At 35.5% G+C, this 18,680-nt stretch overlaps 1 protein-coding gene across 6 annotated transcripts in view; it reads left to right on the forward strand.

The window, feature by feature from the left end:
• Positions 1–18,680, forward strand: part of SLCO1C1 (solute carrier organic anion transporter family member 1C1) — a 62,445-nt gene that overhangs the window by 12,308 nt on the left and 31,457 nt on the right. For 5 of the 6 annotated variants that reach the window (XM_082351976.1, XM_082351971.1, XM_082351972.1 and 2 more), the window contains exons 2-4: positions 2,323–2,471; positions 3,600–3,741; positions 14,318–14,450. In XM_082351976.1, the coding sequence (XP_082208102.1) occupies positions 2,343–2,471; positions 3,600–3,741; positions 14,318–14,450 (404 nt within the window). In that variant the 5' untranslated portion in view covers positions 2,323–2,342. Of the gene's footprint in view, positions 1–2,322; positions 2,472–3,599; positions 3,742–14,317; positions 14,451–18,680 lie in introns of those variants that run through there. The other variant, XM_082351975.1, reaches the window with a different exon arrangement.

An 18,680-nucleotide genomic window follows, 5' to 3' on the forward strand; every position in this document is an offset into this window, starting at 1 on the left:
TTTATTGAAATGTGACTGACAATAAAAATTGTATATATTTAAGGTATACAATGTGATGTTTTGATATACATATGTAACATTTTGAATTTTTTTTGAATTTATTTATTTTATTTATTTATTTTTGGCTGCATTGGGTCCTCACTGCTGTGCACCGGCTCTCTCCAGTTGCAGCAAGCGGGGGCCACTCCTCGCCACAGTGCACGGGTCTCTCACCGCAGTGGCCTCTCCCGTTGCAGAGCACGGGCTCCAGAGCGCAGGCTCAGGAGCTGCGGCATATGGGCCCAGCCGCTCTGTGGCATGTGGGATCCTCCCGGACCAGGGCCTGAACCCACGTCCCCTGCATTGGCAGGCGGATTCCCAACCACTGCACCACCAGGGAAGCCCCAACATTTTGAATTTTTAATGTGATGATTTAGGTGAACAGACTTCCTAATTAATCAATTGTTATATTTTTTAAAAATCTTAATTATAGAATTTTAATTAATTTGTATTTGCTAGTATTTTATTTAGGATTTTAGCATCTTTAGGTTGGCTCTGCAGTTTTCCTTTTTGTGTTGTCTTAATGAGATTTTGTTATCAAGATAATTCTGGCTTGGTCAAATGAATGGAGACTATTAGCATCTGTTTCCATTATCTGCTATTTTTCCTTGAAGGGTATTCCTTGATAAAGCACTCCAGTTACATCATCTATCCTTACTATTTTTATTTAGGGAATAGTTTTAGAGTATTTTTGTTAATGTCTTCCCTAGCTATGTTTCTCTCCTGGTTTGTATCAATACAGGTAATTTATATTTGCTAGAAAGTTATCCATTTTGTCAAGACTTTATAGTTATTTCTATATATTTTGCATAATTTTTATTTTGTATTCTCCTAAACATCTGTGTTTAGATCTTACTAATACTGTATTCCTGTATCTTTGTCTTTTGCTCTTGTTTAGAATTCTTTGCTCTTTGTTTAGTTTTTTGGCTTTAAAATTTTTTCTGTTTTCCTCACTTTCCTTTGTCCATTTTTAAAAAGTAAATTTATGCATGTTTATGAAATTGAATAATCTAAAAGTCTAATAACAAGTTTAAAAACAAAAAACCAAAACAGGTCCTTGCCCTATGCTTCTCAACCCATTTCTCACTCCCTCCACTTTTAAATCTTTCAGGTCTTTCTTCTGATATTTAGCTCCATATTTCAAAATAAATTGTGTATACTGCTATTTCTTGATTTTTCAGTTTGAGACATTATCTATGAATTCAAACTATGAAAGACGAGGTTGAGTAAACACAGAACATGCATTATATAAAGTCAAGATAATAAACACACAGACAGAATAACTCTAAACTTCTACCACAGTACATTAAGTTTTACCCTGATGTTATTCTTTCAGTTAGTGTGATGGGAATACAGAAGATCTCTATAAATGTACAAATGCATCATCTGGTAAACATTAGGGTGATCCAGAAGTTATTTTACTTTTAAATCCCTTCACTTAGATTACTTTATCAGGAAGGCACTGAGCTATATGGAATCCTAAAGAAATGGGTGCATAGGATATGTAAATATTGATATGAACAAAAAGAAAATAGGTTCAGATTATGTGAACTTGTCCAGGGCTTGGTAAGGACAAGGGAAGGTGGGAAATTAAACATAGGAAGGAAGGCATCTTTCTTACTTTAAGGCAGGCCAAAGACTACTTTTGGCTGAATGAAATCTAAGCCTGAGGCATAAATCATGCTGCTTCCCTACTTGTCAAGCTAAAATGATACACAGATTGGTCTTTTTTTTTTTTTTTGCCTTATTTTAAGCCTTACTTTGGATGCTACAAACGTATAAGAATCACAGTGTGATATAGGCATCTACCAGGGGCATCAATCTTTTCTATTCATTCTGCTAAGATAATAGATTTAAAGGCTTTAAAGACTTAATTCTAATGAATCAATATTCAAATGGCTGAATTCCTCTTCTTCCTTTCCTGCTTGCTTCTAGTTTAAGCTGGCAAGACCACAAAGTTAGCAAAATTCTTCCTCGTTATTTATTCCAAAGGCAACATTTAAATTTATTCTTTGCTATAATGAGGCTTAAACTGGAGGGATTGAGAAAGAATGCTGGCTACAGAGTCCCAAGAGCAGGATTGCTTAATCAGATATCCTGGTCGATTTTAATTGAAAAACTTTGCCAACTTACTGTGGTAAAATGAGGGAACTTCACATCAAGTTATGTCTACAGAATTGTGATCTATTGTGAAATAAAAACATTATCTAATCAACTGCATGGGTTTGAATTAATTTTTTTTTTTTTTTTTTTTTACTTTAAAAATCAACTTTGACAGATCAGAGTCAAGGAATGTTTTCATAATGGACACTTCATCCAAAGAAAATATCCAGTTATTCAGCAAAAATTCAATGCAACCTGTTGGGAGGCCTTCCTTTAAAACAGAATATCCCTCCTCAGAGGAGAAACAACCCTGCTGTGGTGAACTAAAGGTAACAAACAATTAAATGATAAACAACCATAAGTGCTTAACTAAAGAGGTCAGAGAATTTGCTGGAGTCCATGCTCTCAGTTCTTGATCCAGTTATTTTCTACACACTATAGCTAGAAGGGAGAAATTTTTTCCACTTTAAAAAGTGATCTTAGATGCAATTTATGAAAACCACACTTTGCTGGGCAGTGAAAGCAATCTTTGCCTGACTATGTAGGTTAAATTACTAAATATTACTTTCCTGGCTCACTTGAATGCCCCTCCGAAACAGAAAGGAGAGAGGTAATGATATTTATTAAATATTTACCATGTACCAGATGTTATGCTATGCACAGTTGTAACATTTAATCTATGAAACATCCATATTATTCCCATCCTATAAATGAAAAATTTGACTTTCCTGGCCACACAGTAAGGGACAGGGTTCCCTTTTAAATGGTGCTCAACGTGACTCCAAGCTCCTATACTTTCCTTGCATCAAATATTCACTCAACAAATACATATGTGTTTTTTTTTTTTTTCATATAATCTGCCTTATGGATACTCCATCACAGACCCAGGTCTAGCAAAACACACAAGCCAGATATCAAAAAAAAATTTTTTTTCATTGAATAAGAATTTGAGTATGAATTTAACTTGAATATGAACTTAAACACAAAGAACAGTAGTTCTACTTTTTCAGTCTGTTATGTTCCCTGCTAGGACATTAACCATTGCTGTGAAATACACAATAATGAGTATTAGACTTGTGATAAGATGTTAAGTATTTGGTTTATGGTTTTTGTTTTATTTTCTTACCTTTCAATGGCTCCTTCCTCTCTCTGCTTCCCCATGCAATGAATCTTCTTTTCAAAGCCAAGACACCTTTGAATGTCCTTTGGGGGAGAGGGGGAGAAAAGGGGAAAAAAAGGAGTTCAACATACATTATGAATGAAAATCTATTTGAATTTTGAGAACTCTACAGGAGCTTGAGGTGGGAAGAAGCCTATTACTTTGCTTGAATGAAATCTTCAATGGTAACAGGCTTGTTACCTGGTTCGTGGTTTGTGTTTTTGTCTCTCTGTTTAGTAAATTTCCAGTCATGCGTCAGGCTGGAGTTAGACTAAGTGTGACCTGTCATATTTTTCAGGTGTTCTTGGGTGCCCTGTCTTTTGTTTACTTTGCCAAAGCACTGGCAGAAGGCTACCTGAAGAGTACCATCACTCAGATAGAGAGAAGGTTTGATATCTCTTCTTCACTGGTGGGAGTTATTGATGGTAGTTTTGAAATTGGTAGGTATTGCAGATGCCTGACTTTACTTTTAAGTACAAGGTGTCTAGGCATGACTAAATGACATCCTCACTGCATTCTGTTGTCTGCTAAGATCAGACTCTATCTGTAAAATCTTATTCGGACAGAATTTGCCATGGCCTTGTGCTACAGTACAGGCAATTTGTTCTCGCCCAGCAAACAGCAATTAACTGCCTGCCCCAGGTGTTCACTATTATATGACTCACACAAGTTTTCAGAGTGAGACTTTTCTAGGAGAGAGCATGAGATGCCGCTGGTATTTTGAGTTAAAAGTATGTAGGAAATGTCCTTACAAAAGAGTTATACATCCTGGAAGCTCTGTGATTCAAAATTTGGAAGAATCCAAAGAAGCTCTAGAAAAATATCCTGTAATGATTTAAGAAGAAGTTAAACTATAAAATGGGTTTTTCTGCCCAGTGGCCTAGAAAGAAGATAAAGGGATTCTACTAACAAGAACACTAGAGCAAAGCAGGCAATAAAAATTCTACTCTCCGAGGTCTTTGGTTAGCCATTGACTGTACACTTTGAACTTGAAAAGACCAAGTGATTTTCGTCACTGTTTTGGAAGTACTTTAAAGAGTGTAATCCCGCTTAGCTTCCTGAGTTGATAAACTAAGGGGCTTTGATTCCTTCTTGAAGTAAACAAAATTAATAGTCTCTGTGGTCCTTTCTGCCTGTTGAGACTCAAATATATGCTATAGTAAAATCTCTAATGGCTCCAGGTTCACCTTCACTTAAACCTTCAGAAGAGTGAAGGAATATATCTCAGCTCTTCAACAATTACTTTTTTAGCTCTGTTGGGCTGCACCCGCAGGCCAGCAAGCCCTGTGCTTGTCCAGCTTCAACACCGAAGAAAGAACTCAGAGTTAGCGACAGAAACATCAATGGTTTAACGGATAGGAGGAACTTACACGTCTGAAGCAAGGTCCTGGAGCAACACGCCACCGTGTACGGCTGAGGGCAGGCAGGACATGGCGGCAGTCTTCGCTCCCAGGGAGGAGGGGGAGATTACCAGTTATAGGGGGAATTGACTTCAGGTTGGCTCATTGGTTACCAGGGAAACCAGTAGGTGGCACGCCCCCTCACTGCCGCTTTGACAAGCTATCCTAGTGGAGATGTTCTGATCTAAATTTAGAACAATCACTAGCTGAAGGGGCAAGTATACAGGAAGGTCGGTAGTGTGAGTAGGGTGTAGATGAAGCAGGCACTGATTGAGCAGGGAATGTACAGAGAGCAAAAGAAGAGCCATCTTGGGTGGCCTGATGATACAAGTTCATACTGTATATATCAGTTCTTACCCTAAATATCAGAGAAAGAATTAAAAGAGTGAATAGGTAACCTTTTACCTTCAGGCTTTTGCTTCCCAAATCCATCTTTCATCACCCTACCAGAAAAAGATTTCTTGGTTCAGTGTTAGTCAAACATTAATGTTCACGCAAATGACTGGACAATTGTGTTAAAATGCATAGACTGATTCTGTAGGAAGGGAAATAAGATCCTGCATATCTAACAAGCGCCAATACCATGTTGATGCTATTCATCAATGGGCTGCACTTTGTGTAACAAGTTTCTAAAACACCTGATCATATCACTACCTTGTATAAAGTAATTAGAGAGGCCTGGAGAGTTGATTTATTCCTTGATGACTGCCCTGCCTACAACCCTAAATGGAATGAAAGTCCATGGAGAGTCAAGGTAAGGGTAACACTGCATCAGGAGAAGAAACAAGTATGAAGAGGAAGCTGGGTGCAGATCAAAAGAGTAAATCAGACTTACAGAAAGAAGAAGAAATGAGCAGATAGAAAATTACATATGAAGTGATTCATTGATTATTGCTCACTCTAGATTATAGTATAAAAACATTTTGTAGCTGAAGAGACTTGGGAAGAATCTGGTCCAAATTTTTCTTAGATTCCCAGACCCCAATGCAAAACTTGAGAGGATCTATATTTAATAGAGAGTACTAATGTTGCACAGGAAGTAAAAAAGGGCCCTGAGTCTAAATTCATATTAATTCTTCCAGACCATTCTAAGGATAGAAATTGTTTATTGGATTAGATGCAATAAAAGTCCTCTGACTTCCACTGCAAAACTTTACCCCAAACATCACAGGTTTGTTCTAGTTATTTGCAATCCCTAGTTTTCCAGAAAAGCGGGTTTCCTGACCATAATTTTAATTTACTCCTTTTGCCTCTCTTCACATTCCTTCCTTCCAAAGTTCTGGACCCATTCCCACCCTCTGTCTCTAGCTTTAAATTCTTCTATTTTTTTGCAGAACAATTTCATTTATCCTTTGACATCAATTGGCATTATCATCTAACATCTGCCTACTGGACACTCAATTTCTTCCCAAGTAAAGTATTTTCTTGTAACAAGGACTCCTTCTCCAAAAATGACAGAGTTTCCAAGAAAATAAAATGTTTTCTTATCAAGACCTACTAATATTTGCAGATATTAATTCTGTTTCAAATATTTTTCCATGTAATTTCTTCTAAATATTTAAAACTTTTGCTTTTTACATTTTAGCATTTAGTCAACTTGACATAGATGTTTTCAGATACACTTTGTTTTTTAAGGCAGTTTGGGGTTCACGGCAAAAGTGAGCAGAAGTACAAAGATTTCCCATAACCCCCCTGTCCCCACACATACACGGCCTCCCCCATTATCAACATCCCCCACCAGAGTGGTACATTCATTACAGTTGATGACTTACAGTGATACCTCATTATCATCCACAGTCCAGAGTTGACGTTAAGGCTCACTCTTGGTGTTGTATACTCTGTGGGATTGAACAAATGTATAATGACATGTATCCACTATTATAGTATCATACAGAGCACTTTTAATGCCCTAAAAATCCTCTGTGCTCTGCCTATTTATCCATCCCTACCCCCTACCCCTTGGCAACCACTGATCTTTTTACTGTCTCCATAGTTTTGCCTGCTTCAGAATGTTATATAATTGGAATCATACAGTATGTAGCCTTTTCAGATTGGCTTCTTTCACATGGCAATAAGCATTTAAGGTTCTTCCATGTCTTTTCATGACTGGATAACTCATTTCTTTTTAGCACTGAATAATAATCTATTTCTGAATGGACCTTAGTTTATTTATCTATTCATCGAGTGAAGAACTTCTTGATTGCTTCCAAGTTTTGGCAATTATAAAGAAAGCTACTATAAACATCTGTGTGTGCAGATTTTTGTGGGGACATAAATTTTCAAGTCTTTTGGGTAAATACCAAGGAGCATAGTTGCTGGGTCTTATGGGAAGAATATGTTTAGTTTTGTACGGTACCACCAAATTGTCTTCCAAAGTGGCTGTACCATTTGGAATGAGAGTTCAACAATAAATGAGAGTTCTTGTTTCTCCACACCCTCAGCAGCATTTAATGTTTTGGATTTTGACCATTCTAATAGATATGTAGTGGTGTTTCATTGTTTCTTAATTTGCAGTTTCCTGATGACATACGATGCTGAACATCTTTTTGTGTGTTTATTTGCCATCTGTGTATCTTCTTTGGTGATCTGTCCATCAAGGTATTTGGTCCATGTTTTAAACAGGTTGTTTGTATTCTTATTGTTGGGTTTTAAGAGTTCTTTGTGTATTTTGGATAACAGTCCTTTATCTGATATGGTTTTTGCAAATATTTTCTCTTGGTATGTGGTTTGTCTTTTAAGTCTCTTAACATCATCTTTCATAGAGCAGAAATTTTTAATTTTAATAAAGTCCAGCTTATCAATTTTTTCTTTCATGGATTCGGCTTTTGGTGTTGCATCTAAAACGTCATCACCAAACCCACGGTCTTCTAGGTTTTCTCTTATGTTATCTTCTGGAAGTTTTATAGTTTTGCATTTTACATTTAGGTCTGTGATCCCTTTTGAGTTTTTGTGAAGACTGTAAAGTCTGTGTCTAGATTCAGTTTTTTTGTTTTTTTGTTTTTTTTTTTGCATGTGGATGTCAAGTTCTTCCAGCACCATTTATTGAAAAGACTATCTTTGCTCTATTGTATTGCCTTTATTCCTTTCTCAAAGACCAGTTAACTGTATTTATGTAGTCTGTTTCTGGGCTATCTATTCTGTTCCATGTATCTATTTATCTATTCTTTCACCAGTGTCACACTGTCTTGATTACTGTGGCTTTAGAGTATGTCTTGAAATTGGGTAGTGTCAGTCTTCCAACTTTGTTTTTCTGCAATATCTTGTTGGTTATTCTGGGTATTTTATTTGTCCACAAAAACTTTAGAATCAGTTTGTCACTATCCACAAATAACTTGCTGTGATTTTGATTAAGATTGTATTGAATGCATAGATCAAGTAGGAAAGAAATGACATCTTGACAATACTGAGTCTTCCTATCCATGAACATAGGATATCTCTCCATTTATTGAGTTATTTGATTTCTTTAGTCAGAGTTTTACAGTTCTCTTCATACAGATCTTGTACATATTTTGTTAAATTTGTACTTATTTCATTTTAGGGGGTGCTAATGTAAATGGTATCATGTTTTTAAATTCCTGTTTTTCACTGCTGACATATAGGAAAGTGATTGACTTCTGTGTATTAACCCTGTATCTTGCAACCCTGCTATAATCATGTATTAGTTCCAGGAGTTCTTTTGTTAATTCTTTCAGATTTTCTACAAAGATGATCATGTCTTATGGGAACAAAGCTAGTTTTATTTCTTCCTTCCCAGTCTGTATACCTTTATTTCCTTTTCTTGTCCTATTGCATTAAGTAGGACTCCCTGTACAATATTGAAAAGCAATGGTGAGAGGAGATAGCCTTGCCATGTGCCTGATCTTAGTGGAAAAGCTTTGAATTTCTTACCATTAAGTATGATATTAGCTGTATTTTTTGGTAGTTTTTTTTTTTTTTTTTTTATCAAGTTGAGGACATTCCTCCCTCTTCCAAGTTTATGGAGGTTCTTTTTTTTTTTTTTTTTTTTAATCATGATTGGTTGTAGAGTTTTGTCAAATGCTTTTTCTGCATATATTGATATGATCATGTGATTTTTCTTCTTTAGCCTGTTGATATGATGGATTACATTAATTGATTTTCTAATGCTGAACCAGCCCTGCCAACCTGGGATAAATCCCGCTTGGTCTTAATGTACAATTATTTCTACATATTGTTGGATTTGATTTGCTAATATGTTGTTGAGGATTTTTGCACCTATGTTCAGGAGAGATATTAGTTTGTTGTTTTCTTTTCTTGTAATGCCTTTTCTGGTTTTTGTATTAGGGCGATGTTGCACTTGTAGAATTAGGAAGTGTTCCCTCTCTATCTTCTGAAAGAGACTGTAGAGAATTACTATAATTTCTTCATTAACTGTTTGGAAAAATTCACCAGTGAATCTACATGGACCTGGTACTTTCTGTTTTGGAAGGATATTAATTATTGGTTCAATTTCTTTAACAGATATAGGTACAGATTATCTATATCTCCCTATGTGAGTGTTGGCAGATTGTGTCTTTCAATTTGAATTCCTTCCTCCCATCCTTTGTATCACTGTTATTATTCATTTTATTTCACTAATACATAAGCAAACATACATACATAAGAATACATCATTGAACACATTTTTGATATTATTATTTTGAACAAACTGTTATCTGCTAGATCAATTAAGAAAAATAAGTTTTAAATTTACCATCACTTATTTCTTCTCTGATGCTCATCCTTTCTTTATGTGGATCTGAGTTTCTGAGTTTTATTATTATTTTTTTCTCTGAAGCGCTTCTTTTAACATTTCATGAAAGGCAGGTCTACTGGAAACACATTTCCTCAATATTTGTCTGTCTGAGAAAGTATTTCTTCCTTGCTTTTGAAGGATAACTTCACAGGGTACAGAACTTTAGGTTGGTGGGGTTTTTTTCTCTCAACATTTCAAAAATTTTTTCTACACTCTTTTCTTGTTTGCATGGTTTCTGAAGAGAAATAAGATGTAATTCTTATTTTCCTCCTCTATAAGTAAGGTGAGATTTTTTATAGAAATTATCTCTTATATTTGATTTTCTGTAGTTTGAAAATGATATGTCTAGTTTAGATTTTTTTGGCATTTATCCTGCTCATTGTTCTCTTAGGTTCCTGGATCTGTGGTTTGGTGTGTGTTATTAATTTGGTAGAAATTCTCAGTCGTTATTATTTTAAATATTTCTTCTATTCCTTTGACTCTTGCTTCTCTTTCTGGAATTCCCATTACCTGTATGTTACACCTTTTATAGTTCCACGTCCTTGGATATTCTGTTCTGTTTTTTTTTTTTTTTTCAGTCTTATTTTCTCTTTGCCTTTAAGTTTTGGTGTTTTCTATTGATATATCCTCAAGCTCAGAGATTCTTTCCTCAACTGTGTCCAGTCTACCAACAAGCCTATCAAAGGCATTCTTTATTTCTGTTACCATGTTTTTGTTCTCTAGCATTTTTTGGGGGGGGATCTTTCTCAGAATTTCCATCTCTCTGATTTACATTACCCATTTGTTCTTGCATGCTCTTTAGTTTTTCCATTAGAGCTCTTGGCATCTTAATCATAGTTGTCTTAAATTTCTAGTCAGACAACTCCAAAATCTCTGCCATGTCTGGTTCTGATTCTTGCTGTCTCTTCAAAAACTTTTTCTTTTTACTTTCAGTATGTCTTATAATTTTTTTCCTTCATAGCCAGAAATGATGTACTGGGTAAAAGGAACTGCTATAAATAGGCCTTTAGTAATATGATGGTATTGTGTGAGGGAGAGGAAGTATTCTATAGTCCTATGGGTCTCAGGCTCTTAGTGAGCCTATGCCTCTGGACTGTGAACTTCAGACGTGCTTCTCAGTCCCCCTATCCCTCATTGATGGGACAGGATAGCTAGAACAGCTGAAGTTGGGTATTTCCCTTCCCCCAGGTCAGTTGGGCTCTGATAATGCCCCAGCAGTTTAGACTCTGGTTACTAGTTTCCCCTTAAAGCAGACTTTCTTAAGAAAAACAGAGGGCTCTGGTGTATTTCAAAATGGTTCCCTTTCCCCTCCCCATGCTGCAAGCACAAGTTTTATTCTCCAATATTCACTGTGAGAACCTAATTGAGCTCCTGAAGTAAAACTCACAAGAGAGTGTGTGCCCTCAATCACTGGGTCCCTCTGGAGTTTTTATCTCTCAGAATTGCTGATGCTGAGCCTCCTGTCACTTATAGTTCAGGTTTTTCTTACCATAACACTTGTTCCCAAGGAGATTTATTGCTGTGGATTTCTATTCCAGCTGGCCACAATTCTCTGCATTTGCCTATTGGTCTCTCCAATTTTGGGGACAGCAGTCTGCCCTATGACCCCATCTTTCTGACAGATCTAAGAAGAGTTGTTGATTTTTCAACTTCTTACTTGGTGTTAGGATGAAGTGGATACTTCTAGCTTCTTACATGCTGGACCAGAAAAGGCATATCCTTAAAATACAATTTTTTAAAATACAAGGTCAGGTAGCAATCTCTTTATATTATTATAATGAATTGTCCAGTCAGCACTAATTCAATATATACTTAACCCAGTTATTTGTAATACCCTGTTTATCATATATTAACTTATCACTTAGGTGTAAATCTTTCCATAAGTCTGTTGATCCCTGACTCAATACAAGACTGTCTTCTTGATTATAGTTTTATAATTAGCTCTGTTACTAGGTAGGAAAATTTCCAACTTTTCCATCAAATTTTTTCTTGGCTCTACTTAGAATAGTTTCCTGAAACATCCAATTTTGGTTTGACTGAAATTGCATAGAATTTATATATCAAATCAGATAACTGAAATTTTGTTAGTGAGTCTTTCCATCCAAGAACATGGTATATATCTCAATTTAGTTAGGCCTCTTTTATATAGCTTTCAGTATTATATTTATAATCTATATATATACTACTTATCTTTTGTTAGACTTATTCCTAGATATTTAAAGTATTTGTTGCTATTGTGAAAAGAATTTTTGTTACATTTCTTATTTAGTAATTCCTGGAATACTGGAAGAGTATTAACATCTAATGTTATACATATACAGCAGTCTTGCTGAATTTATGTTAATTTTAATGGATTGTCTATAGATGCTGTAGAGTTTCCTGAATAATCATATTGTCTGAAACAGAAGACAACTGTATATCATTCTTTCCAATTATTAGATTTGTTATTTCTTGTTCTTGCCTTATTGCATTGGGCTCAGCACTATGTCCAATAGAAGTAGTGACAGGGGGCATCCTTCTCTTGTATCTTAACTTAATGAAAATACTTTTAAAATTTCACCATTAAACAATATCTGTGCTGTGCAGTTTTGATAGATACAGTTTAAAAGTTAATTTGCTCAGATTTTTTATTATAAATGATTAATTATATTAATGTTTTACATCTCTCAAGATAACCATGGAATTTTTCCTCTTCCATTATTTAATATAGAGCTTTAATGAACAGATTTGTTTCTTATTTGCTGGTACCCTTGCACTCCTAGAATAAACTGCATTTGGTCTCTTCTTTCATTGTCCTTGTCTAGTTTGAATTGCAAGGGTATATTGGTCTTATAGCATGAGTTGGGTAGCTTTCTTTTCTGTTATCTGAAGTACTGTGTGTGGGTGTGGGGAGAGAAAGAGAGAGAAAAAGAGGAAGAGAGAAAGAGAGAAAATCTAGTACTTGAAAATTTGATAAAATGTATTTGTAAACCTCTCTGGACCTGTTGTCTTTTTCAGAAGTTAGTGGTAGTAGATGTGAAAGAATATTGATATCCAACTTGATTTTTTAAAGATTATACATCACTATTTATTTTCTAAGTATATCTTCTGAGAACTCAGAAAAGATACTAAATAAAGGAAGCAAAAATTTCTATAGACATCACAGAAGCTCAAATGGTATTATGTAGTGTTTGGCATACCCACTAATGTAACATAGAAACAGCCTGTAAACATGAATCCTTTATTGTGACATGTTGGTGGTATGGGAGCTGGGGAGGGAGATAATGGTGGTGGTGGTGGGGACACATTACCTATAAACTGAAAGTCAACTTTCACTTTAGTTTGGTTTATTTACTGTGACACATTAGCAAAACTATAGACATAATTATCAATATGGTACAAAATTTCTTCTACTAAATACTTAAATGTCAAACGAGAAATTTCATACTCAAGTTTTTTTGATATGAAAATTCAAAAGAGCTTAATTCTTCCTGGAGCCATAAAGCCTGGAGCCACTGTAGACTAGAGCAAGCTTTTTTCACTATTGTTATTGCCCTCAAGGCTATAAAAATTGCTGCTCTTTTTGCACTTGACTAAAGCTGGCAATGTGAATAAACAGTAGTACATTAGATGATTGCTTACAGATGTAAGGAAACTACTCTTTCTGGAAAATTGAAAACATTGAGAACATCAAAGCAAGGCCACCCAACAGCCATCACAATCAATAGCTGGATAATTGCTAAGTTTTACTTTATCTAACACCACAGTCCTTAAAAACTAAATATTCCAAATGCAAATAGCTAAAACTTTAAAGCCCCTTGAAATCTAAGACCCTAAGCAATGTTTATCAAAGCGTGTTCCAGGAACCATCTCCATCAACACATTTGAACTAGTATTAAAAATGCAGATTTCTTGGCCTGCATCCCCCTCCCCCATCCATGAAATCAGAAACTGTTTAGAGCTGTCAAGATTCTGCATTTTTAACGTTTCTACTTCCCTCACCACTTCTTTCCAGTAATTTTTGTGCACAGCAAGGCATTAGAAAATCTTCCTTAAAGGATGTTTAATCAGTTAACACCATCATCAACTAAAAGTAATTTATCACATCCTTCACTAGAGATATTTTAGAAAGGCTTAAGTCCCACCTTCAAAAAATGTATTCTTTAATTATTTTTTTAAAAAAGAGATGGGTATAATTTATGGAGACTTTCTATTTTATAAAATTTGTATTATGAGCATACATTGAGTTTATCTAACTGATGTATTTCTGAAGTTATGTGGAGTAATTTTTATTTGTATTCTGAATCTTATATTTTTATAAAAATTATATAAATATGCGTTTCATAATTTGATTTCATTTAAAGTGAGGTACAGTTGTGTTTGTTTTTTATTTCGGGAATATCAGCTAAAGCAATACTATATGATGTATGTTTCAAGAGCGAATGGGAAACCAATAGAAGTTTTAATAGAAAATGTGAACAAATGAAGAAAGAATAATAAAGTTTACTTCAAAATCACCAAGGAAAATTTAAGAGAACAACTAAAGGAAGCCTTCTACAATTTGATTTATTGATAAAACACTTTAAATGGACAAATAATTAAGGTGGATGAAAACAAGGTAGAAGGGTTGTTTATAAAAATATCAATATTTTGATAAAAGGATGAGATGATTGAAATAATGAATCTGAAGATAGTTCAACAGTCATCTCAGATTAAAGGAAAGAAAGACAAATGATGGGGAAGATAGTGGGAGATGGTTTAGTCAAAACAAAACATTGCCAAACCTGCTATAGACATTCATTCATTTAGTTATAGTCATTTAGTTATGTTGATGACTTTTTCTAAGTTGTCTAACTTATGAACATTTTATTCTTTTCCCCAAAGGAAATCTCTTAGTTATAACATTTGTTAGCTACTTTGGAGCCAAACTTCACAGGCCAAAAATAATTGGAGCAGGGTGCCTAATCATGGGCGTTGGAACATTGCTCATTGCAATGCCTCAGTTCTTCATGGAGCAGTAAGTCTAAAGCAAACATCTTTTTCTTGCCTTAACAAACAACTGTATGATGATTACAATTAATTATTTAAATTTAAGAAAATAACTCCTGTCTTAAACCATGATAATTTATATCTTATTTTTATTACACCCACTTTGGGCAAAATTTCAAAATACTTACAATTTTACTTATGATTTAATAATCTGTAAAAAATTTTTTCAATATACTACTATGTATTTATGTCAACAAAACTTAAAGGGAAATTTTCACGATTATGCCTTCTTTCAAATGCTTTAACTTAGGTGTGGAGGCAAAATATATAAGTAAAGAGAAAGTAATAAATTATGTGGTAAATGTCAAATGAGTGTCAAAGGGGTAATAAATGAATGCTACAGACAGTATGCTGGATCATGGTACAATTGACTGGCAGATCATTGACTTAGGGATACATGACCAACTGAAATAACTATACGATGTTCAAATATTATCTCATAGAACTTTCTCAGTAGAAGTGGGGTGCTTATATTCTTTAACACTGAAGTTTACTGTTGATACTTTTGTTAGTAATTTGTTAGTTCTTGCATACAACTTTAGTATTTCCAAAGATTTTGTCGTATCATTTCACCTTTATAACAACCTGTGAGGCAGGAGAGCATATTTTATCTTTTTTTAATTTTAGAGCTAAGGACCATAACCTAGAGAGTCTGGTGACCTTCTCGGGGTTAGGTGTCTTCTAATTATAGAACTGGATTCTTAAAACCAGCATTATATATATCAAGTAATTCTTTGATGACTGTCCACTCTAGACCATCATACCATGACATTTTAGATCTGGAGAGACTTAGAAATGATCTGGTTCAAACTTTTTCTTGGATTCCCAGGTCACTTATATAAATATAATTTGATTTTGACTTCTGTGTCCAATCTGTAAAGATAGTTCACAGAATCCTCCGTGTGGGATCTTTCCTATCTATTTGGGTGGTTTCTCTGGCCCCTTTGTCTTTACATGAAGAGGGATCTGTGGCTTCAAGACTTCTGCCTACTCTTTGGACACCTATCTGGCTATCTTTCCACAGGGCAGAAATTTCCTTAGATCACTGAGGTTATGCAAAGGTGTTATATGTGGCCAGTGGGTAAGGAGGAGACAAAGGAGAAGGCTGAGGAAAAGGGTCTCCAATCCACCTAACTCCTGATTGATCCATAGCTGTGTTATCTGTTCTAATCATTGAACTTCCATGAAACAGTTCGCTCAGAGTGGGGGAAAAGAGTTCCACTACTAAAAATATTGAAATTTGAAGTAGGTTCAGAGGCTAGATAAAACCTTGATCCTTGACCTCACTCATTCTGCAGTGCATCAGTAGCTCTTCTACATGACCTTGGGCATGTCATCTAACCTTCCTAGGCCTCAGTTTATAATACCTTAAAATAGGTATTATAGGTATTAAAAATAATAGTTAGCTTGTAATGTTGCAAATATTAAATGGAATGACACAGGTAAAATGCTTACCAAGTTTCCTGACATAACTAGGAGCTGTGTCATTCTTGTTGTGTATTGTTTTCAACCCTCCTCAGATAATTAAGCCAGCTGGTTTTAACCAGAGATAGCAATGATTTGTCTCAAAGGTGTTGCATTGAGATTAATAATAGTGTTACTTCAAGTTGATGACAAATATAACATACTAATACAAGAAAACCAGAAGGAGAAGTATAGCTAAGAGAAGCCAGACAGGCTAGTGCTGACAAAGGGTGAAAAACACAGATTCGTATCAACCACCTTTTATATGTTGAAAGATATATTTGTTCAATTATTTAGTGTCTGCCATTTGCCTGGTACTGTGCCAGGTAATGGGGAAAACACAAAATGAAATAAAAATACCCCCATACACAGTTCTTTCCTTCATGAAGTTTGCTGTCTACTGAGGATTTCTACAATTACTTCTTTCCAAACTTTCACAGCATTAGTTACTAATTGGGTACTTGTCCAAAATGTAATTTTTGTTCTGTCAACGAGGAGTGTACTCTGTCTGCCTAGCAGATATACCCTCAGTGTGCAACTAAACATAATATTAATTATAGATATCAATTATTGAGGGACTACCCCCAACAGACTGTGTTCAGCCTTATGTGTGTTAGTTCATCTAACTCATGAATTTTTTTTAACATCTTTATTGGAGTATAATTGCTTTACAACGGTGTGTTAGTTTCTGCTTTATGACAAAGTGGATCAGTTATACATACACATATGTCCCCATATCTCTTCCCTCTTGCGTCTCCCTCCCTCCCACCCTCCCTATCCCACCCCTCTAGGTGGTCACAAAGCACTGAGCTGATCTCCCTGTGCTATGCGGCTGCTTCCCACTAGCTATCTATTTTACGCATCTAACTCATGAATTTAATAAATATGTATTGATCATTGTTCTAGGTAACGGGGATAGAATAGTGACAAAAATCTCTGCTCTCACGGATCTTACTAGGAAGAGATAGATAATAAATAAACAGACAAATAATGAGATATGCCAGAAATGTTAAGTGCTACAGAGAAAAATAACCCAGGGAGACACATAAGTGTGTGCAGAGTGTTGCAGTTTAAAGTAGGGTTTTCAGGGGATGGCTCACTGAGATGGTGACCTTTGTGAAGGGCTGAAAGAGATGAGGAGAGAGCCATACAGACATCTGGAAAAGAAGATTCCAGGCTAAATGAACAGTGAATGAGACATTCCTGCAGGAGGAGGGAGTCAGGCATGTGGTCTACTGCAGGGATGAGCAAGGGGAAAGTGAGAGGGGGTACAGAGGAGATGTCAAGGTTGTTTCTCAAACTCTGATGGACATTGGAATCACCGGAGGCTCTTGGTAAAATGTAGATTCTGATTCAGTAGCTCTGGGGTTGGGGTTGAGATTCAGCTGATGCTGCTGGTCTGCAGACCACACCTCGGGTAGTGAGGACACAGATCATTGCAAAGACTTCACCTCCTCAGAATGGGATGGGAAGACAGACGAGAGTTTTGAGCAGAATGGCACAATCTGACATATTTTTAAAGGGACACAGTGACTACAGATTGGGAAAATAACTCAGGAAGGGCAAATGTGAAAGCAGAGAGACTATTTAGGAGGCTACTGTAGAACTTCACGCGTCAAGATTGTGTCAGTCGGGGTTGGAAGCTAGGTCAGAACTAATATCCCTGATTTAAAATCATTTATAACATTGGTCCCCTGTTCAATCATTTGTCTCATCCAATAGAGCCTAAATAGGCACAGACCGTACCTATAGTCCCCATTTTACAACTAAGAAAACCGAAATTTGGAAAGGTTAATTGATTTTTCTCAGTGTCATATATAGTAATTAGTGACAAAGGCGGCACTTACATAAAATTCTATTTATTCAAAATCTAAATAATTATGTGTGCAGTGACTGCCTTTTGATAGATTAAACTGAAAGCTCAAGTAATTAAAAATTTTCAAAATACTACATAATTGCTATTGACAGTCATCTTAAAGAGTCTTTAGGCATTATAATAGTCTCTGGTATCTCTGGAATTATATTAAAGAAAGAAAATTACATTTACCATGATTTTAATACTAAATGCTCTCCTCTGTAGCTAGAAATTTAAAAAGTTATCCTCATTAAGTGGTTCTTAACCAATTTTGGTCAAGGACCCATTTTGATAAAAGTGACAAAAACTATGAACCTCTTCCCTTAAATACTCACATACATACAAAATGTTCTTACTTTTCCAGTGGGGTTCATAGACCCATTGAGGTGTATGTTATGCAACACTGATAATAAGGTAACCGATTTATCAATCTGAATATGTTAATAACTCAATACATCTTGTCCCTATCATGCTGAATAGGTTTTTACTATTGATATTTCAAACATCACTATGATTATTAGCCTTTAGTCACATAGTGCCTGAACAAAATGAGAATCAAGGTGATGTGATGTCCTTTTATCAGTTACCTCTACTCTGAAGGGTGCATGTAGAGCAAAGAAATTGGCCCCTAAAGGATAATTTGAGGGGGAGTATGGCACTGTGGGGCCGTAGATAGAATGATCGCAGCCCTACCATTCGGCACTGGCTCTTCAATCCAGCTGCTATGGTAACCTTATAACAGAGGAAAGGGTGAAATTACAAATAACTTAGAGCCAGATTAATAAACTGAAGAGGAAAAGGATACTGTCTGGAAAAATGGTTCAAAAAGCCCATGTATCATTATCAGTCCTCTAGAAACCACATTTCAGGTGTTCTACT

The sequence above is a fragment of the Balaenoptera borealis genome (assembly GCF_965194805.1).
Source record: "Balaenoptera borealis genome assembly, chromosome: 13".
Lineage (NCBI taxonomy): Eukaryota > Metazoa > Chordata > Mammalia > Artiodactyla > Balaenopteridae > Balaenoptera > Balaenoptera borealis.